At 45.3% G+C, this 22,504-nt stretch overlaps 1 protein-coding gene across 4 annotated transcripts in view; it reads left to right on the top strand.

Moving 5' to 3' along the window:
• The first annotated feature begins 2,106 nt into the window (after positions 1-2,106).
• DEPDC5 (DEP domain containing 5, GATOR1 subcomplex subunit) overlaps positions 2,107-22,504 on the top strand; it is a 152,359-nt gene continuing 131,961 nt past the window's right edge. For all 4 annotated transcript variants that reach the window (XM_056116475.1, XM_056116472.1, XM_056116473.1 and 1 more), the window contains exons 1-8: positions 2,107-2,206; positions 2,888-3,011; positions 9,551-9,638; positions 10,946-10,992; positions 13,899-13,984; positions 15,699-15,782; positions 18,260-18,309; positions 20,719-20,788. In XM_056116475.1, the coding sequence (XP_055972450.1) occupies positions 2,954-3,011; positions 9,551-9,638; positions 10,946-10,992; positions 13,899-13,984; positions 15,699-15,782; positions 18,260-18,309; positions 20,719-20,788 (483 nt within the window). In that variant the 5' untranslated portion in view covers positions 2,107-2,206; positions 2,888-2,953. The remainder of the gene's footprint in view (positions 2,207-2,887; positions 3,012-9,550; positions 9,639-10,945; positions 10,993-13,898; positions 13,985-15,698; positions 15,783-18,259; positions 18,310-20,718; positions 20,789-22,504) is intronic.

The following is a 22,504-nucleotide window of genomic DNA, read 5'->3' as shown; positions in this document are numbered from 1 at the left end:
CAGAAAATGAAAAATTGTAAAGTTTTTTTTATAATAATTATAAAAGAGTAAAACTTGAGAGCTCTAGAGAAAAAATACAGGGATTAAGACACTTGTTCTGCATCTTGCAGGCCAGTTAAGAATCCTCAATACTACATATATTTCCCTGAGCACCACCACGGGTCACTCCGGAGCACGGAATCATCGGAGTTGACCAATAACCCACTAGCAAATATTTACATTTCCAAGAACAATTATGAACATCTCTTAGGAGAAGAAACAAATCCCCTTGAAAGCCAGGGAGGAAGACTTCCTTAGTTCTGGGATGGAAGCCTGGTCTTAAGAGCCCAGCGGCAAAAGACATTCTTAGGCAGCCAGCACTGTTAAGGATGGAAAATTCCCTGGGGTATCTGGGTGTTATTCCTCAATTGGCAACATACAAAATTGCTTTTACATTAAACATTTGGGTGGAGAAGGATAGAAAATACAGGGTGGGGGTGACAGGGAGAAAGTATGAGGAGGGGGGTGTGGAGCAGTAAGGCACTTGCTTTACACTGGGAAGTCTGGTTAGATCCTGCACACCATATATGGACCCCAGAGCATAGCCAGAATGATCCCTGAGCACAAACCCCAGGGTAAGCTCTGAGTACCGAATGGTGCAAGGTAAGTCTCTAGCCCTACAATTTTCCTTTTCTGTTTTTGAGGCCACACCCAGCAGTGCTCAGGGTTTCTCCTGGCTCGATGCTTAAGAACAGTACACTACTGAGGGTGCTCAGGAGACCCTATGTGCAGTGAACAAACTTCAGACAGCTTCATGCAAAGGAAGTACCCTGTCTGCTGTACTCTCTCCAGTCTCTCTATAATTTTACCAGTGAAAATTGTTGCAACCGTTTGTGGTAACTTGGTTATGGAATTCTTCAATACAAAAACGTTACATACTTAATAGCTATTGAACTCCCAAATCCTAATGTGAAAATAATGTTGTCTTTTCCAGCACAGCATACACAACTTTCTCCTTGCATAAAGACTGCCTTAGATAGGGAGCAGGGCTGAGGTCTTGCATGTGACTTGATGTTGCAGGTTAAATGCTCAGCATGTGGGTTGAGCTGAACTCCACCAGGTGTCAAATTCCTGTCTGAGACATATGATGGACCTTATCTATCAACAAACAGGGATTTGAAGATTACATAATTTTTCGCTATTACTAACCAGAGTCACATGAGATTTGGAAGTTTCTGAAAGCCCCTCAAAGCGGACACTTCTTGGTAAGGGCCCTGGCACCATCTGTCGCAGGAGCACTTTACAAAAATTCTCTCGAAAACGCTTTTAAAACTCTCGCTGGTCCTTTGAGGCCAATTAAAAAACAAACCTGGGGGGCTCGAGCGATAGCACAGCGGGTAGGGCGTTTCCTTGCGTGCGGCCAACACGGGTTTGATTCCCAGCATCCCATATGGTCCCCTGAGCATAGCCAGGAGTAACTCCTGAGTGCAGAGCCAGGAGTAACCCCTGTGCATTGCCAGGGGTGACACAAAAAGCAAAAAAAAAAAAAGAAAAAAAAGAAAAGATTCCATCTCGCACTGGGTGACACTCACAAACGTAAAAAAAAAAAAAGTAAGTAAAAAAAGGTAAAGTAAAAAAAAAAAAACAACGCGGCCAATCCGGGTTCGAGTCCCAGCATCCCATAAGGTTTCCCGAGCACCGCCAGGAGTGATTCCTGAGTGCATCCTGAGTAACCCCCCAAAAAAAAGCAAAAAAAAAAAAAAATCCAACCTGATTGGGGGATTCACTAACTCGGAAGGGAAGCTCAAGGGACCCGACTTATTTCGCAACTTCAGGAAGGCGAAGTTTCCTGCGCCCGACCACCCACCCACCCACCCAACGGGAACCGCGCGCAGGTCGCGGGAGCTGCGAGCGGCGCGTGACGCTCCGCCTCCCGCGCGAGCGCCGGATAAGGAAGTGGCGTGGGCATCGAGATGAGGCGGAGGCCAGGCCAGAGCGGCGCGGGCCGAGGGGCGGGAAGGGGGCGGGGCCGCGGGGCGGAGCCGCCGGGGCTGCGCGGGTTCTCAGGTGAGCGCTCCGTGGCCGAGGCGGGCGGACTGGAGCTTGGCGCTCGGGGGCAGAAGCCACAGGGACCGCGAGGGCATCCTGAAAAGGCGCGGGGGGCACCCTGGACGGGGTCGGCTTTCAGGACCCCGGCCTGAAGCGGCGAGGGGCTCTGGAGCTGCGGGTGAGTGGTGTCGTCCGTGCGGGCCCGGGTTTGGGAGTCCGAGCGATGGAACCGTGACCCTGGTTCGAGTCTCCCCGACCCTTCACCGGCTGTGTGATCTTGGACGAGTCTCGGTCCCTCTGCTAAGCCTCAGTGACCTCAGCCGTGAAAAGCGGCGGGGGAGGGGGTCGGGGGGAAGTACTGCCGAGAGTTGGTGCACATGGAGATTGAAGAAGGAGCCCCCGTCTTCCTCTTCTTGCCGGGGACATGAATGGCGAAACCTAATTAATGGGAGTGCCTGTCGCTCTCTGATTGACCTTGGGCAAGTCCCTTGCTCTGGCCCTCACTTGCCTCATCTGCAAAAGGAGTGTGCTAACTTCTTTTAGATCTCCTTCGAGGCCAGTGTGGGGTTTAGATAGACAGTAAGAGCCCGGGGTGGCCATAACTTCAGGACTGAAATAGACTGTCCCCTCGAGGTTGGTCTGCACCCTGACTCAATCCGCCTTCCTTCCTCAATCACAGGATTCCCCAATTCTGTGATTCTCTTCGTTCTCCATTCCTCCACGCGTAGGAGTGATTTCACCCAAAGGTTGGTGCTCCCTCTGCCTGAACCTTTACCAGTATTTTCACTGCACCGAAAATGAAAGAGGAGGAGGTCCGTTGGAAAAGTCTGACATTGGGGTCTCTGTGTTTGTGTTACAGTGGCGGAGAGGCAAGATGACTTCTCTGCCCCAAGCTTGGAATAGCTGAAGGAGACACCGGTACAAAATGAGAACAACAAAGGTCTACAAACTTGTCATCCACAAGAAGGGCTTCGGGGGCAGTGGTCAGTATCGATCAGTTCTGTCAGTTGTTGGCTGAGGTTCTGGTGTGTCCAGTGACTTAAAAACGATTCAGTGACTCTGGTGATATTCGAGGCAAGCCAGACACCTGAACTGCGTGAGCTGTCAAGTATCTTATGGTGGCTGGGAGGGCGGGTAGGACCAGAGAACGTAGGCGCCTTTGAAAAGCATTCTGGCTTTTAAGGAGCATTGTGAATACTGCGAGTTTACTCTCCTCTGTTGGCCTTTTTATTACCTGTTTGCTGTATGAAGTTCCAGTCGGCACTCGTTTGGCAGATAAGAGAAACTTATATTCAGTAAGAGAGAAGTAGGAGAGTGCCCACAAGACAGGTGGGATCAAAGCTTGAACCTCTTTGCCTGGCTCCAAGGCCTGGTGAGTAGGGGCAGGACAGAGCATGTTGGCCCACACTAAACCAGAATCCGGAGTATCAGCTCTACCTCTGACATGGCCTTTGATCACCAGCAACCCCCTCGTTTACCTTATTGAGGATTGAGGAGGTCAAGAAAGGCTTTAGAACAATTTTTTTACATTCTCTTAAGCATTAGTAGTGTGTGTGTGTGTGTGTGTGTGTGTGTGTGTGTGTGTGTGTGTGTATGCAGAATAGAATAGGAAGTACTGGCCATGTTACTTTTATTTTTCTTTTGTAAAGGAAGAATTTCCCTTTCTCCTTGAAGACTGAAACAACAAGTTTCCCACGTGTGTATTTTTGGAGGGGCCTCCCAAACATTGCTCAGGGGCCCAAAGGCTACTCTCTGCAGTGTTCAGCCGATCAGACTGGGTGCAGCCAACCAGACTGGGTGGGTCAGTATGGGCCTGAGGATGTGGAACTACTCTGTTCCTGTGGTACTGGGGATCACCAGGACCACATTAGTGATGCTTGTAACCCTGATGGCTATCCCCAGTGGTACAGGGGTTTGAACTCCTATCTCAGTGCTTGCAAATTATGCACCCTGGTCACTGAGCTATTGCCCTAGCCATGACAGTTCTTTTAAAGATTGTATTTCACAGGGGCCAGAGTGATAGTACAGCAATAATACAGTGGGTAGGGTGTTTACCTTGCATGGGGCTGACTCGGGTTCAATCCCTGGCATCCCACATAGTCCCCTGAGCACCAGTAGGAATAATTCCTGAGTGCAGAGTCAGGGGTAACCCCTAAGCATCTTCAGGTATGACTCAAAAAGCCAAAAAACAAAATTGTATTTCAGGGTAGAGTGATAGTATAACAGGTAGGGCATCTTTGCCTTGTATCTGACTGACCTGGGTGTGATTCCCAGCACCTCATAGTAGTCCCCTTATATTGTTCATAGGTGTGGCTCAAAACCAAAAAAAAAATTGTATTTCGGTAAATGTTTATTCTTTGGGTGTTTTGTTTTGTTTTAGAGTTTGGGCCATATTTCACAGTATTCAGGAGTTATTGCTGGCTATGTACTCAGGGACCACTCCTGATGGTGTGATGGGATCCTGGCCATCAAACCTGGGTTGACCACCTGCAAGGCTAGCTCTCTACCTGCTGTACCATCGCTCTAGCCACAGTAGATGATCATTTCTATGTTGTGTCTATGTAAGTCTTATTAGGAGTAAGGATTGACTAAAAGGGAAAACTTTGTATATGTATTTATTTATTTATTTGTTTTTGGATCACACTTGGCAGTGTTCAGGGCTTACTACTCCTGGTTCTGCATTCAGGAACTGCTCCTGGTGGGCTTGAGGGACCATATGGGGTGCCAGGGATTGAACCCAGGTTGGCCCACTTGCAAGATAAATGCCTTCCTGACTGTACTATCGCTCCAGCCCTCCTCCTGTTAAAATTTATATATTTTTGCAACACCCTGCAGTGCTCAGTAGTTACTCCCAACTCAGTGCTCTGGGTTTGCCCCTGGTGGTGCTTTGCAACATGTGTTGATCATCCATGTCTCTTGCATGTAACATATTTGTTTCAGCCTGTTGAACTCTCTCTAGTCTATTCCATTTTATGGCGCTGTGGTGATGTTTGTGAAGTATTTAATAGAGTACCAGGCTGATTTGTGCTACTCAATGTATCTATTATTATTACCAGGGAAAAGATATACTGAGTCTTACTATATTTATTTATTTATTTATTTTGCTTTTTGGGTCATACCCGGCTATGCACAGGGGTTACTCCTGGCTCATGCACTCAGGAATTACTCTTGGCAGTGCTTGGAGGACCATATGGGATGCTGGGAATCAAACCCAGGTCGGCCGTGTGCAAGGCAAACCCCCTACCTGCCCTGGTCTGGTCTGCCTTCGCTCCACCCCCTGAGTTTTACTATATTTAAAGCACAGTTTCTACCAAAACACTTTTTGTTAACACTGTACATATTCTGACTTGATGTTGCCTACTCTGTAGTGTGATATAATTGAATAGATAATAGAAGTAACTTTTTTGTTGTTGATTTTGGGCCACACTAGGTGATGCTCAGGTTCTCCTGGTTCTGCACTCAGGAATTACTCCTGGTGGTGCTGGGGAGAACATATGGGATGCTGGGCATTGAGACTGGGTTGGTCGTGTTCAAGGCAAATGACCTACCCACTATACTATCTCTCCGGTCCCTTGAAGTAACTTTTAAAAAATATTTTATTTGTTTATTTAATTGATTTTGGGGCCACACCTCTGGCAGTGCTCAGGGTTTACTCCTGGTGAGACTCGGGGAGCCATATGGGATGCCGAGAATTGAACCGGGTCTGCCATGTGCAAGGCAAATGCCCTATACACTGTACTGTCTACTATGACTCAGGGCCCAATAGAAATAACTTGACAGGTAAAAGAATAGCAAAGATACAGTTCATACAATTGTAAACAATGTATACAAGTTTACTTTCACCTGTGTGAAAGTCAAGGAAGGGAAGTTAGTTGCTGTCCTCAGCCTTCCCCAGGTCTATAAATGGAAATCAATGAATAGTCAGTGCAGACCTGTCCCTAACATAAAGATTCCAAATATGACAAGGTTCTCTCATCCCTAAGGGAGTTTATAGCTTGATGAGGCAGATGTAAAGAAAGGAAATGAGGCCAAGATTTTGCCTCAGGTGATAAATCATGTCATATGGGAATCCCGCCTGGGGATGTGCCAGGGATATATCCTGTCCCCCAACACCAAATTGTGTGGTTTCCTCCTCATCACCCCAAAAGAAAATGATAAAGCAAGAAGGTGTATGAGCTCAGAGAACTCAGTTTACACCATTGGAGTTAGGAGAAAGTTTCACAGAGAATTTGGGGGTATTCTCCAGGGCACCCCAGCAATGTTGTGGAATGGGCCTGATTATTCAAGACTCAGTCCTGGTTATGTGGTGCTGCTGAGGCCTGATAGTGCTGGGCCACCAGGGCTAGGCACGTGAGGGGCATGCATTGTGACACAAGATATCCTCCAGCACTTTGAACTGTCTTCCTGAGCCCCGGACAGTTTTGTTTTAGGACTACAACTGCTACTGTTCAGGTCTTACTCCTGGCTCTGTGTTCAGACAGAGATCACTCTTGGTGGGGCTCAGGGAATCATAAGGGGTTCCAGGGATTAAACCCAGGCCGACTATGTGCAAGGCAAGTGTCTTCCTTACCTTCTATGCTGTATCTCCAATCTTACTTCTAAACAAATGTTTAAATATTTACAGTGCCAGGGTTCAAACCCAGGGCCTTACATATGCAAGGTCCAGTTCTGGTTTTTTTTTTTTTTTTTTTTTTTTTTTTGCTTTTTGGGTCACACCTGGCAATTCTCAGGGGCTACTCCTGGCTCTGCACTCAGGAATCACTCCTGGTGGTGCTCAGGGGACCATATGGAATGCTGGGAATTGATCCTGGGTCAGCTGCGTGCAAGGCAAACGCCTTACCCGCTGTGCTATTGCTCCAGCCCCACAAGGTCCAGTTCTCTACCCACCACATTACATACCCAGTCCCAGTACAACTTGTTTAGTTTCTTTTTCTTTTTTTTGGAGGGGCCAAACCACTGCATGACTTGGGGACTACTGTTGCCAGCTCCGTCCTCAGGAGTCATCCCCAGCAATGCTCAGCGACTCACGTGGTGCCGGCGACTGGACCTGGGCCTTCTACATTCTAAGCATGAGCAGAATTCTTTGAGCTTTCTCTCTAGTCCACCTCAATGAAACTCTAACTGGAAATAATAGAACATCATTTGAGATTCATTCAGTGCTTACCTTTGCAGACTGTGTTTTTGTTGGGTCTAATTATACTTGAAATATCCATTTAATTTATTTGTCATGTTTTTAGCACATTAAAGGTCATGTCTTATTTTTTTTTTTTAATAATCACCATGAGGTAGACCGTTACAAAGCTGTTCATGATTGGGTTTCAGTCATAACACCCATCCCTCCATCTATGCATTTCCTACCATCAATGTCCTCAATTTTCCTCCCACCTACCTCAACTTCCCAGCCTTCCTCTATGGCAGGCACTTTTCTTTTCTCTCTCTCTCTCTCTCTCTCTCTCTCTTCCCCCCCCCCGTCTCTCCGTGTCTCCGTGTCTCTCTTCCTCTTCCTCTTTCCCTCTCTCCCCCTCTCCACCACTTCATTTTGGGCATTGTGGTTTTCAGTACAGATACTGAAAGGTTATCATGTATATTCTTTTACCTACTTTCAACACTCAGTTCTTGTCCAGCGTGGTCATTTCCAACTATTATGGCATACTGATCCCTTCTCTATCTTAAAAAGGTCATGTCTTTCCCCCAAAATTAAAACAGAAAGTCATCCCATCTTTATGATTCCAAGTTTGTTAAATTTAAAAGCTCTTCCCACTGTGATCAGTGTGTATGGCGGGCAGGACAGGTAGAAGGTAAAATTAGCCATAAAGTCAAGTTTTGATGTATATGATGTGTGTGTGTGTGTGTGTGTGTGTGTGTGTGTGTGTGTGTGTGTGTGTGTAGGTAGGTAGGTAGGTTTTGGTTTTTATTTTGTCTTTTGGGCCATGCCCAGTAATGCTTAGGACTTACTCCTAGCAGGCTTAGGGTGCTGGAAATCAAATCATGGTTGGCCCATGCAAGGCCAGTACCCTACTCGCTGTACTATTTCTCCAGCCTCCATGTTGGTTTTTGAACCATATCCAGTGGCCTGCTTTAAACTGATTTCTCCAAGTACTCTTGGTAGTGCTCAGGGTACCTCGCAGTGTGGGAATGGAACCAGGCCTCTGGGTTGCAGAGCTTGAGTTCCAACCTTTCATCCTTTCATGCCATCTCTCTCTCTCCCTCTCTCCACACCCAACCCTCCCCCACCCCCTTCCCTTTGCTTATTTTAAGGACTTCTGCGCTAACTGATAACAGGGATTTTTCCCTTATCAGGTGCGGCCATCCAAAGTCCAGTGTTTTTTATTTGACTTTTTAGTTTGGGCCAAACCCAGCATTGCCAGGGGAAGGGGTGCTACTCTGCGACCTGGCTCTGTGCTCTGGGTCCCTGTATGCTGTTGAGGGATTGAAGCCAGGCCTCTGGAGGAGATCTGTCAGGTCCATTGCCTGGTATTTTTTTTTTTTTAATCTGTGTGAGAAGTGGTCATATTTAGGTAGAAGGAAATCACTTTCTAAATCAACCCAGGCTAAGCCAGTTCCTTAGCACTATAACCTTAGGCAACTCATTGTAGCTCCTGGGTCATTTCCTTCTTTCACTCTGATCTAAAGATCTAGTAGATATAAAGATTCAGTGTAAGCACTGCATTATGACCCAATGCCTGGAATTTGTTTTTGTTTTTGTTTTTTTTTTGTTTTGGTTTTGGTTTTATTTTTGGTCTTGGGCCATACCCAGTAGTGCTCAGAGCTCGCTCTTGGCCCTGCTCTCAGGGACCCTCCTGGTGCACTTGAGGGGACTGTTTGGAGTGCCGGGATCAACCCGGCTGACCCTGGCTGACCGCATGTAAGGAACATGCCTTACCCACTGTACTTTGTCTCTGCCCAGTTCTCTTTTTTGAGGTGGTGGTGGGAGGGTCAGGCATACCGGTTTATGGCCAGGGTTTAACTGGCAGTTCCCAGGGTTTAACTTCTTGCTCTTGGCTCAAGGACCCCTCCTGATGGGTAATCATATCCACAGTCCAGATCAAACCAGGGTAGGAGGCATGCAAGGCAAGTGCCTTACCCCCTGGACTTGTCTGCCCAGCTCCTGGAAATTCTTTAAACCTTGTACATATATCGCGAGATTGTGAGATACTACCTGTTTTGTTTTTGATTGATGACAAATGCATGGAGTTTGAGAGCATAAACGACTGTCCCAGAGGCCTAATTTCTCGAGAGCAAAGGGTCATTTGCTAGAAATACTGAGCTAGTAGACAGAGCATGGACTCCAGAGAGGAAAACTCTTGGAATGCTGGCCCCCTCAGCTACCTGCTAGCTTTGTATTCCTGGGCAACTCTAAGCGATCGAAATAAGTCTTAATTAGAAATGGAATCTCATCTTTGAGAGGGAGTAGCATTACCAACCAGATGGGGTTGGGAGCCTGCTGTGTGAAAGCTTACACCACAGCCTGCCACCCAAGTGAGGAATGTTTTCTGTCTGAGCCTGCTGAATTGCCTTTCAGATGATGAGCTGGTCATGAACCCCAAAGTGTTTCCTCACATCAAGCTAGGGGACATTGTGGAGATTGCTCACCCCAACGATGAATACAGGTAAGCCCCTCTGGAATCCAGGGAATGAACCTGGCAGCCTTTGGCTTTCAGTGTTAATTTTGCTTTGAAAGGCAGGAAACCTTTTGGCCTTTGGAGAGAAATGCTTCTGCCCTCTAAGATTTGATAAACAAATATTTTTTGGGGAGTGGGAGTAGGGGTGGGAGGTTTGGGCCATACCTGGCAATGCTCAGGGCTTACTTCTGGCCCTGTGCTCAAGAATCACTCCTGCCGGTACTTGGGGAACGTTTAGGATGCCGGGAATCAAACCCAGGTCAGCCACGTGCAATGCAAGTGCCTTACCTGCAGTATTATCACTCAGGCCTCAGATTTTAGTTTGCTTTTGAGGCCACAACCTAAAGTGCTAAAGGCTACTTCTGGCCTCGTTTTGGGGTGGTGAAGGGTTGTTATCCTGCTAAGCTTGAGGTCCATGCAGTGCTGTGTTTCAAGCCTGGGCCTCCCTGATTCTAGCCCTTTTACCTCCCCAGTACTTATTTTTTTGAGTGGGGAGTTGCTCGAGTGAGTAGACCTGAGGACCAGTGCCAGGGGCCAGCAGGGCCACCAGGACCGCACCCAGAAATACTTAGGGGTCACCAGGTCTCTGCCCAGCAGTTCTCAGGGCAGGTAGAGCACACGGTGCCAGGGAACAGACTGGGCTAGGGGACATCTCTGTGCTATTTGGCCAGCCCCAGCCATTGCTTAGTTTTTAAAGTATTCTCATCTTGTTTTTTTGTTTGTTTTTTGTTTTGGGGTCACACCCAATGATGTTCAGGGGTTGCTCCTGTCTCTGCACTCAGGAATCACTCCTGGCAGTGCTTAGGGGATCATATGGGATGCATGGAATCGAACCTGGGTCACCCTTGTGCAAGGCTAATGCCCTATTTGCTGGTCTGTCTTTCTGGCCCCATCTGCATTGTTCCCATTGACAGAGCTCAGGGCTTTCTCCTGGCTCTGTACTCAGGGATCGTTCCTGGGGGCATAGGGTTGGGGTACCATGTGGGGTACCAGATACAAATTTGGTCAGCTAAGTACCAGGCAAGTGCCTTATCTGCCGTCTCTCAGCTCTCTCCTCCCCCCACCATCCTGTTCTTAAAACTGAGAGGACAATTCTTTAATTCTTTGGGAGTGTAGAGTTTCTTTGTTTCCAAGGGAACTTTCTTCCTCAGCTCTGCTGACAGTTACAATGTGTCCAAAGAGATAGGCTACTTTTTAAATGTATTTATTTACTTTTTGGGAGGGGTTGAGAATAAGGGAGTTTGTTAGTTACTTGCCTCAGCATCCCATCCTTTTTTTTTTGTTTTCTTTTTCAGTCCTCTGCTCTTGCAAGTCAAGTCTCTTAAGGAGGACTTACAGAAAGGTAAGAATTCCATCTTCTCTAAGATTTTATACTTTATGGCCTCAGAAATTATAAAAAACAATAACAACAACCAAACTCTCTTATCACAGTATCAGGGAACACAGTACAGTAGGCCGTTCGCCATACATGTATGAGGTCCTATATTAGAACCCTGGCACCACAAATAAATAAATGAAAGAGGCATAGTACTTTTGTTCTTTTCAGTCAGGTGGTGTTCCCCTGTTAAAGGTGGTCAGTTTCTAAAACTGCCAGTGAATTTCATTTGTTAGCTTGTTGGAGGCACCAAAGTGATTATCTTTAATATTCCTTGAGTTTTTCTTACTAATTTTACTTTGCACTTCAAAAATGTATTGGCAGGGCTGGAGCAATAGCATAGCGGGGACGGTGTTTGCCTTGCACGCAGCTCACCCGGGTTCGATCCCCAGCATCCTATGTGGTCCCCCGAGCACCACCAGGAATAATTCCTGAGTGCCAGGAGTAACCCCAGAGCACCACTGGGTGTGACCCCCAAAGAAAAAATAAAAGAAAAAAATAAAAGAAAAAAATGTATTGGCAAAGTGGACTTTCCTAAATACTGTAATTTGGGGTGGGGGTGAGGGATTGTTTGGGTCACATCTGGCAGTGCTTGGGATTATTCCCAGATCTACTGGGGGTTGCACTCAGTGATAGTTGGGGACCACACAGTGCCAGAGATCGAACTGGGGTTACACTGGGGTTGGCTACATTCAAGGGCCCCAGGATATACCCAGATGTGTAAATCCCTGCACTATCTCTTTGCCTCTCTCTTATTTTGGCCTCCCAAGTACTGCTAAGGAGTCTCAGGGCCCCACCGGGGTTTCTTAGTGAACTGAGCTGGTGGTTTAGTGCATGGACCTGATGATGCTCAGGCTTTGCAGCACTGAGCATATCCGGATCTCTCAGAGGGTGCTGGAGGCTTTCAGGATTGCACCCAGGTTACCTGGGGGTCTAAGTGGTGCTGGGAATACCTGTTAAACACTGTAAACTTTCCCCGCCCCTTCTATATTGGGTCCCTTCTATATTTCAGATTGATTGCAATTCCTTCCTCCCTCCCTCCTTCCCTCCCTCCTTCCCTCCCTTGCTTCCTTCCTTGAGGTTTTCAAAAGAGGCATTGAGTGGCAATCATGTTTGGTCTATAGTCTACTTTCAGCATGCCTCTCCCATCCTGGGAGGATCCTCCCAACACCCTTTATTTGGTGCTCCCTTCTCTATCTGAGCTCCCTTTTCCCCTAGCATGTGTGGCTGGCCTCCAAGTCATGGAGCAAAACTCCTGGTACTAATTTCGGCCACTCTTGGGTGTTAGTCTCCTATTTTGTTACTTTATGTTCCCCAGATGAATGCAATCTTTCTATGTCTATCCCTTTCTTTCTGACTCATTTTGCTTAGCATGATACTTTCCATGTAGTACCACTTGTATGTAAATTTCATGACTTCATCTTTTCTAACAGCTCCATTGTGTGGATGTACCAAAGTTTCTTTAACCAGTCATCTGTTCTTGGGCACTCAGGTTTTTTCCAGATTCTGGCTATTGTAAACAGCCACCAAAACTTTTATTACAAATATACAGATGAGAAAGGATCTCTTGCTTCTTCTGGCACAATCTGGATCTAGATTCTTTTTTTTTTTTGCAAGTGGGCTACACCAGCTGTGCTTAAGGCTGTCTCCTGTCTGTGTACTCAGGGATCATTTCTCACTCCTGGCTGGGTTGGGCTGGGGGTGGGGGTGGGCTGGAGGGGCTTATGGGGTTCCCAGGGTGCTTCATTGGGCTATTGCTCCAGCCCTGAATCTGGATTCTGTGTTGAATGGTCTTTTTTCTTAAACGTTTTCTTCTCACTCTCCTCCCTTCCTCATTTGAAAAATAGGGGCCACCTCTGTTGGTGCTCAACCCCATTCCCTGGTTGCTTGGCCAACAGAATATGTGGTGCTCTGGGACCCCCAGGGCTACATCCATAGGCTCAGAGACCCTGCTCTGTCGGGGATGAACTCAGTGCCTCACAAATGCTAAGCATGTGTTCTATTGAACTATCACCCCCCCCAAGTAACTCATTGTGAGGGGGTATTGGGGGAGCCATCCCATCCAGGGCTCAGGTGCCATTTCTGGCTCCAAGCTTGGGGACCTCCTTAGGTGCTCAGGGGACCATGTAGTGACAGAAATTGAACCTGAACCTCCTGCCTGCCAAACGTGAACACCAACTCATTGAGCTAGTTATCTGGCCCGATTTGTTTCTTGTTTGTTTTTAGTTTGGGAGCCACAACCAGTGTACTCAGGGGCTATTCCTATTCTCAGGATTGATCCCCTAAAACTGCTTGGGAGACCATATGTGGTGCTGGGGATTTGAACCAGGATCAGCAGGATTCAAGGCAAGTGCCTTATCCACTGTGCTTTCTTTGCCCCTCCAAATTTTTTGGTTTTTTAATTCATGAGGTACAGTTGTAAACTTACAAATTTTTGTGCTTGGGTTTCAGTTACACAATGATCAAGTGCCCCTCCAAAATTTTTATTTTTTTAATTAGCCTCAGGTCTTCATCAACTAAAAGGCAAGAGCTCTTTAAGTTTTTTGTTGTTTTTTTGGGCCACAACTGCCAATGATTAGGATTTACTCCTGTTCTGTGCTCACGGATCACTCCTGATAGTGCTCAGTGTACCACATGTGGTGCCAGGTATTGAACCTGGGTTGGTCACATACAAGGCAAGCGCCTTACTTGATACACTATTTTTCATGCCCCATGCTCTCTAAAATTATAACTCCTAGAGGACAGAGAACTTGTCTTGCCCAATGGCAAGTAGTCAGTTAGGTTGCTTGTAGAAAGTCTGAGTAATTATAGATCAGAATATCTTCACCTACTTTTTCGGAATATTATCTGATCCAGATTTTGTTCTGTTCCAGAAACCATCAGTGTGGACCAGACAGTGACTCAAGTGTTTCGTCTAAGACCTTATCAAGATGTCTATGTTAATGTTGTAGATCCTAAGGTATCTATCTATTTATTTTTTGGTTTTTGGGCCATGCCCAGATGTGCTCAGGAGTTAGTCTTGGCTTTATACTCAAAAATTACTCCTAGCAATGGCTTGGGGAACCATATGGGGGTGCCAGGGATTGAACCTGATTGACAAGCATCCTACCCGCTGGTAAAAGTCTCCAACCCAAATTATCTTTTTTTTTCTTTTTGGGTCACACCTGGAAATGCACAGGGGTTACTCCTGGCTCATGCACTCAGGAATTACTCCTGACAGTGCTTGGGGGACCATATGGGTTGCTGGGAATTGAACCCAGGTCGGCCGTGTGCAAGGCAAATGCCCTACTTGCTGTGCTATTGCTCCAGCCCCCCAAGTATATCTTTATGTAGGACTTGAAAATCTTTTTGAACTAATTACTGCCTTCTTCAAAACTAGGTCTGTAAGTTCATTTGAGTGGTGTTAAACTATTAAATCTATGTTCATGTATAGATTATTTGAATCTAAATAAAATAGACAGCATGTAAATCACTTTTAAAACGCTCCACTTTCTAATTATTTGGGAAGTTCTTATTTTGTTTTTGGCCACACCAAGTGTTACTCAGGGGCTCATCCTGGGTCTTCTGCTGGCAAAGCATTTGCTCAGCCTGTTGAGTTACCTCTCCTGACCCTAAAAGAAGTTATTTTGTTTGCATGCTTGTTTTTCATTTTTGTTTTTAGGTTACACCTGGAAGTGCTTAGGGATCATTCCTGGCAAGTCCAGGGGGACCACTTGGGGTGTTTTCAATTTTCAAGGAGTGGTATAGCAATAAGTGAAAAGTGAAATGTGGGTAAAAAGAAATGTTGGCATTATCTAGAGAAATAAAGCACGTTTCTCATAAAAATAAAATCTTGTCTGTGTGCCAGAATCAAGACTAAAACACAGGGTTAGTCCTGGCACTCCTTGCACTGAGCTCTGATACAGCTGCTGTAACATCTGCTGTAGTCTTAACCTCTGTATTAGAAAGCCTTCTTTGCCAGAATAAAGTTTTTTTCTAGGAATCTGCTTTGGTGTGCCTCTCCAGTAGTTTTCATTTTCACCAAAAGGTTTTTTTCTTAAATTTTTATTAGTGAAACACCATGAGGTACAGTTGTAGACTTAAAAATTTTTGTGCTTGGGTTTCAATTATACAATGATCAAATATCCATCCCTCCACCAGTGCCCATTTCCCACCACCACGGGTCCCAGTATCCCTCCGACCCCCCCATCCCCCCATCCTTTGTGGCAGGGCATTCCCTTTTGTTCTCTCTCTCTCCTTTTGGGTGTTGTGGTTTGCAAAAGAGGTACTGAGTGGTAATCATGTTTGGTCTATAGTCTACTTTCAGCATGCTTCTCCCATCCTGGGAGGATCCTCACAACACCCTTTATTTGGTGCTCCCTTCTCTATCTGAGCTCCCTTTTCCCCTAGCATGTGGGGCTGGCCTCCAAGCCATAGAGCAAACCTCCTGGTACTAATCTCGGCCACTCTTGGGTCTCCTATTTTGTTACTTTATGTTCCCCAGATGAATGCAATCTTTCTATGTCTATCCCTCTCTTTCTGACTCATTTCCCTTAACATGATACTTTCCATGTAGTACCACTTGTATGTAAATTTCATGATTTCATCTTTTCTAATAGCTACATAGTACTCCATTATGTAGATGTACCAAAGTTTCTTTAACCCAGAGACTGATCTTTGATTATCTCTTTTAGGATGTGACACTTGACCTGGTGGAATTAACCTTTAAGGATCAGTATATAGGTCGTGGGGATATGTGGCGGCTAAAGAAAAGTTTGGTATGAATGAAATTTCTTTTTTGAGTCTATTGCCATTTTCCTGGTATTGTAATCTATATTTATTGTAGAGATTTAAAAGATCTAACAGTGTAAAATAACTTCCTTCCTTCCTTCCTTCCTTCCTTTCTTCCTCCCTCCCTCCCTCCCTCCCTCCCTTCCTCTTTTCTCTCTCTGTGATGTTTTGCTCAAAATTTCCCACCACCGTTCAAGCTTACCTGCCAGGGGCAGATGCTAGATAATTTATTTTCCGTTGCGCATTTTGAATATCCTGAGAGCTCTCATGGCTGCGATTGTAAATGTAAATTTCTAGATTGTAAATGGTTGGGTTCCAGAGACATCTCTGTATGGCACTAATCTATTTTGGGATTCAATTGGGAGTCTCTGGGCCAGGGCTGTTGGCGAGCTAAGATGGCATCCAGAGGCAAATTGTAGGCTTGACAGTCAGTCTGCTGGGTGGGCAGAGACCTGGGGAGGGGCAGCCTGGGTCCTCTGCCACCGTGTGGCCTGGATATTCAGTCCTGGAACCCGCAGGACTCTAGTTTTCGAATTTCGCTTGACCTATTTGGTGCTGTACATGTCTTTATAGAGAGGCATTCATTATTTGAAATTACAGATGTGAAATTGAGATGAAGAAGTTAGGTGAGGACTAAAAATATAGTACAGAGATTAAGGAATTTGTTTTGCTTTCGGCTGAGTCTGACACCTGATATCACATGTGGTATTTTCATCAGCATCAGGAATGAGCACAGAGCCAGGAGTATGCCCTTATCACACATGGTGTGGCATAAAAACGAAAGCAAAAACAACAAAGAAGTTGAAATGAGAACCAGGGTTCTGCCTCAGTGCTAGAACGTGGGGCTAGAATTTGTGGATCCTGAACTTGATTCTTGACACCCGCACCCAAAGTTAAGGGAAGTGAAGTGAAGCCCACCCAAGAAGAGAAAGCTAGTGCAAAATCACTTGACTCTAGGCTAGAACTCCACTTTCATAGCTTCCACTTAGACTACTTTTAGCTGTCTGCTTGCATTTTCTTTAGTTTTTAATTTGTAAATAGCATTTTCCACTTAAAATGTTCAAGCTGTCAGGATTGTGATGTGTCATGAAAAATTGTTATTCACAGACTTTTATGTTAGGAAGCAACAAATTAGAGGTAGAATTTCTGTAGTATTTATTTTCAGAAAAAAATATTAGTCCTCTTTGTGTGTGTGAAATGGGGGTTGTTTTTGTTTTGGGGGCCACACTCAAGGATTTGCAGGGCTTACTCCTGGCTCTGCACTCAGGGATCACTCCTGGTAGGGCTGAAGGCCATATGGGTTGCTGGGGATCAAACCCAGGTCAGCTGTGTGCAAGGCAAGTGCCCTGCTCGTAGGACAATCACTTTGGCCATGATGCTAATTTTTTTTTTTTCCAGGGAAAACATAGGAGTCCTCAGGGGCCATTTCTGGCTCAGTTCTTAGGGAGTAACTATGCGGTGCCAGGATTGAACCTAGACCTTCAGAATGCAAAGCATGTATTCTAGCTCTTTGAGTTACTTTCCTGGCATGATCTATATTTCTCTTTTTTTCTTTTTTTTTTTTTTTTGGATGATACTAGGCGTTGAGGGCTGGAGCGATAGCACAGCGGATAGGGCGTTTGCCTTGCACACAGCCAACACGGCCCAACCGAGTTCGATTCCTTCGCCCCTCTCGGAGAGCCCGGCAAGCTACCGAGAGTATCTCACCTGCAGGGCAAAGCCTGGCAAGCTTCCCGTGGCGTATTCTGATATGTCAAACACAGTAACAGTTGTCACAATAGAGACGTTACTGAACCCGCTCGAGCAAATCGATGAACAACGGGAGGACAGTGACAGTGACTAGGCATTGCTCAGGGATCACTCCTGGTGGGGTGTGATATAGGGTGTTGGGGATTGAACCTGAGTCTGCTGTACTGTCTTTCCAGTGTTCCCTGTGCTCATTTTTTTTTTCCTTTTTGGGTCACACCCAGCGATGCACAGGGGTTACTCCTGGCTCTGCACTCAGGAATTACTCCTGGCAGTGCTCAGGGGGACCATATGGGATGCTGGGAATCGAACCCGCGTCGGCCGCATGCAAGGCAAACGCTCTACCCAATGTGCTATCGCTCTAGCCCCTACCCTGTACTCATTTTTTATTTGGTAAGAAAAGGTTCTATTTTCTAAGATGAGAGCTAAGTGTTCTGCATTTTGATAAGAACGTAAATGTAGGTGTGTATGCAAGTATATGTAAAGCTAAGTACGTTAGTAAAGCTGGTCACTTCTAGTCTTTACTGTTGCTTATACTTGCCAGACCTTTCAGAACCTACTATTGTTCTGGCCCCAGCAGGTTTTCCCGTGGGACAAATCTGTGACTCCCAACTTAATTTAGTTTTGTTCTTAGAAGAGATTAGAAAGCACGAAGACTTTCTTTGTGAAATTTTTATGGCCTTGATGTGTTGTTGACTATCTCTCTCTCATCCCTTAGGTCAGCACATGCGCCTATATCACTCAGAAGGTGGAATTTGCTGGCATCAGGTAGCTATTACATTTCTCTTGATCAACTAAATGGGTGTCAGATCTAATTCAGTAACTGACCACATTAGGCATTTGATTACCCTTATATTAAGATAAACAATGGCTTAGAATGTTAGATTGCTGTAGTTAAAAGAAACCCAACAAAAACCAAAAACTAGGGGCCAGGGAGATTGTACAGGGTATAAGATGCTTTCTTTATGTGGGCCAATCCCAGCTTGATCCCCAGTGCTGTATATAGTCCCCAAGAGTCATTCTCAAGTTGGAGCCCTGTAGCTTTTAATATACCCCTTTTTTTGGGGGGGGGGAATGAATCCTTTATCCATTATTTCTAATAGAGCCATGAGTAAGACCTGAGTACAGCTGGAAATGGCCAAAAACAAAAACAAAAACAAAAACCCAACAAAAACCAAAACCAAAAATTCTCACATTAGCAAATTAGAAACATATTGGGAGATGTGTCTATACAATGGTTCCTAATTTGTTGTCTTTTAAACTATATCTCACTGCTTTTGATTTACTGAAATTAATTCTTCATTTAAATTTGTGAAAAAGAAAGGGATTTGGGAGAGATTCCTTTTAAATTAATAAAGCACAGCAGCCACATACTAAAAAAATTTAAAGTACAAAAAAGTGTACATTGAAATATGAATCTTCCCTCGGATAGACTGTTTTTCCTGAAGTTTGCTGGATATTACCCAGCATCTGGTTCAGTCCGCTGATGCAGTGTTGCCCCTCATTATGGTGTTCAGGATCATCAACTTGTCTCCTAATCGTTTTACACCGTTGGTTGTGAAGATGATGCTCTTCTAATTGAGCCATTTTCTTCTACTTTTGGTTGCCAGAATCTTTTTGTAAAGAACATTCATCAGCATTGGATTAGTCTACTCCTGAAAGAAATAATGGATAAAGGATTCATCCCCCCCACCCCCCCCCCCAGCCACCTCAAAAAGTGGTGTATTAAAACTTGCAGGGCTGCAATTCTTTGAAAATCTTAACAATTAAAGGATAGCCAAAGAAGTCACCAAGAGTTGAGGAAAACAAAATGCTACAAGATCAATCCCTCCCAGTACAAACTGGTCCCACTGAACTGGAGGGCCAGAGGTAGAATACCTACATTTTCCTTTGGTTTTTGTTTTTTGGCAGGTGGGGGGGGTGAGGTGGGTGGTGCATTCCAGGGTTACTCCTGGCTCTGCACTCAGGAATCACTCCTGGCACTGCTTTGGGAACCATATAGTATGCTGGAGTTCAAACCCAGATCGGCTGTGTGCAGTGCAAATGCCCTACCTGCGGTACCATCGCTCCAGCCCAACAATATATTTTAATACTGGGATTGCAAGGCAAGCATTTGGGAGGCAAAAGCGTAAGAATCTCTGTTCAACAGTGTCATTCTACTAAATATTTTCCATGGAATCTCAGTAGAACTTTTTGAGAGCTATTTAAGAGTCTTGTTTATCTTTCTTTTGCTCTTACATGTTGGTATGCAAATTAAAAAGAAAGATGTAGGGCATGGGAGGGGGTTCTAAAGGCTGAGTGTCTGCCTGTGTACAAGGGGCCCTGGTTAAATTTCTGGCACTGCATATTCTCGCCAGGAGTAGCCTCCAAATACTTTGGTCCTCCCACCCTCACACATAAAATCATAAAGATGGTTTCTGTTGAAATTCACTATCAAAGCCAGGGTTAGACAAATTATTTATTGAGATATTTTTTCCTTTTTTGTTTTGTCCTTTTATGGGCGGGGGCGGGTACACCCAGAGGTATTGTTCATGGCTTGGTGTTTGGGGTTGCTCTTGGCAATACGCAAATGTTCTTTACAAAAAGATTCTGGCATCCAAAAGTAGAAGAAAATGGCTCCATTAGAAGAGCTTTACCTTCCACATGCAGAGCATGTCCTTGAACCCATTGAGCTATCTCCATCACCTATCAGTGCATCTTACCTATTATATGACATCGCATCTTTCGAGAATGTCGATTCTCTTCCTGGAAGTTTTTGTATATCATTTCAGAAGGTTCATGGGTTTGCTGAAACCCACCCTTAAATAAAACTCCCAGATTAAGAGCATCTATTGTACAAACTCAGTGCACTCTGAAAATTATGTTTGTTGTTGTTGGGTGTGCTTAGGAGAGCATGGTGGTTGGATCAAACCCTGTAGTGCTTTGTAGCTCTTGTCTCTGTGCTGAGGAGTGATCAGTGTTGGTGCTCAGGGGCCGTGTATGATTCTAAGGGTCAAACTGAGTGCTACTGCTTGTGAATTCTTTGTTATGGAATCTATTCATGGACCTTTCTCTTGAAATCTCTTACCAGCTCGTTCCTTTGGCTGTAAATAAGAGAGAGCTACCTTGAAGTCCCCTTGTTTATTTTTGGTGAGTTATGAGAGTAGTAATAACTTATATATGTGTGTATTCTTCCAGGGCTCAGGCTGGTGAGCTGTGGGTCAAGAATGAGAAGGTCATGTGTGGTTATATCAGTGAAGACACCAGGGTGAGATCATTGTGTTTTTTTTTTTTAATTTTTGTTTTTGTTCTTAGGCACAAACCATCATGTCTAAGTCCTGAAATTTAAAAACAAACAAACAAAAGCACAACAACAAAAAAAATTGAGCAGGGGAACAAAGAGACAGTACAGCCAGAAGACACTTGCCTTGCATGTGGCTCACCGGGCTTCAATACCCATCATCCCCAGATGGTCCCCCACCACTGCCAGGAGTGATTCCTGAGCTCACAGCCAGGTGTGACCCCAAAACATAAAAGCAAAACAGAGAAATGAGCATAAAATGTAGTCATCTCACAATTGCCTCTGTCCAGGTGGGCAGTGTTGTCGGGCACTTCTGTAGGTCTTATGGTTGGATCTTTCCTGTTTGGAGTTATTCTTAGTTTTTCAGTTTTTTCCTCTCCCACCCCTCCATCCTTTCCTGTTGTTGTTGTGATGTCCAAGGGCTACATACCTGTTTATTCAGCACCAAAGTTCACACACATATTGTTGCACTGAAAATCACCATGGCAGGGCTGCTGGGATCATACACAGTGATATGAGGCTGTTTTGGGATTCAAACTCAAAGCAGGACAAGGCACGCTCCACTGAGCCACATCTCCAGGCCCTTGATCTTCATTTTCTTCTCTGAAATAGATCTGTTTAATATCGGAGACAGTATGGCTTCCGGCCTGAGGCATCTCAGTCCATTAACACATAATCGAAGTTAAACTCTGACAGATTGTTTTGATGATCAAGATGAGAGAACATTGCAGAGGAAGAGTTCCAAAGATTCCAAAGGAATCTCCTTTGGCTCTCAGTTCTGGTTGGGAAATTCCAAGCTAAGCCACTGTGAACGTTTCCCATCTGGTGGAACCTGTCTGTCCTCCTTTGTTGCCGTTCCCCTGCCTCCCTGAACACAGTGTTTGATACTAGTGGTAAAGTCTCCTCCTTGGGTTCTTTGTGAATGCGTGGAGACATTTTAGGCTGTCACCACTGTGTGATATGTGGAGGATGCTACTGCTAAACTTGCCATAATCATAGGACAGCCCTATAGATTGAAGGCTCCTCTGACCCCAAGTTGCAGTAGTGCTGTTGCGCAGCTGCTTGTGGGGTGCTTAGCACCTTCTCTGGCTTTTCCACTTCACTAGAATCCTCCCACCCCCTACCTGGCAAATCATGACGACCAGAAATGTCTTTGTACTATGCCAAATCTCCCCGAAGGGGCAAAACTGTCCCAAATAGAGAACCAAGTGACTTTAGCTATAACTACTCTTCAAATTTAATTTTTATAATTTCCTTGATGCTTGCATAGTAATAACACACACACACACACACACACACACACACACACACCCACACACACACACACACTACAAAAATCCTAAATATCACTTTGCTTTATGGGAGAGTGGAGTTGGAACTTTTGCACTGTTTTTTAATTTGGATGGGTTGCTGGGTCACATCATTGGTACTCAGGGATCACTCCTGGAGGACTTGGGGGACCATTTGGGGTGCCAGAGTTCAAACCCAGGTCAGCCATATGTTAGGCAAGTGCCCTACCCACTGTACTATTTCTCCAGCCCGTGTGCCTATTTTCGTGAGGGTGCCTCTTATACACAAGGGGTGTGGGGTCCACTTCTGGTGACACTCGGTCAACCAGACTAGACTAGATGGTAAGGTGCTGGGAAATACCCAGTGCAGCCCCAGTACTGTTCAGGGGACCAT

The sequence above is a fragment of the Sorex fumeus genome, unplaced genomic scaffold, assembly GCF_029834395.1.
Source record: "Sorex fumeus unplaced genomic scaffold, SorFum_2.1 ptg000032l, whole genome shotgun sequence".
Classification (NCBI taxonomy): domain Eukaryota; kingdom Metazoa; phylum Chordata; class Mammalia; order Eulipotyphla; family Soricidae; genus Sorex; species Sorex fumeus.
This window is presented reverse-complemented; position numbering and strand designations above follow the sequence as displayed.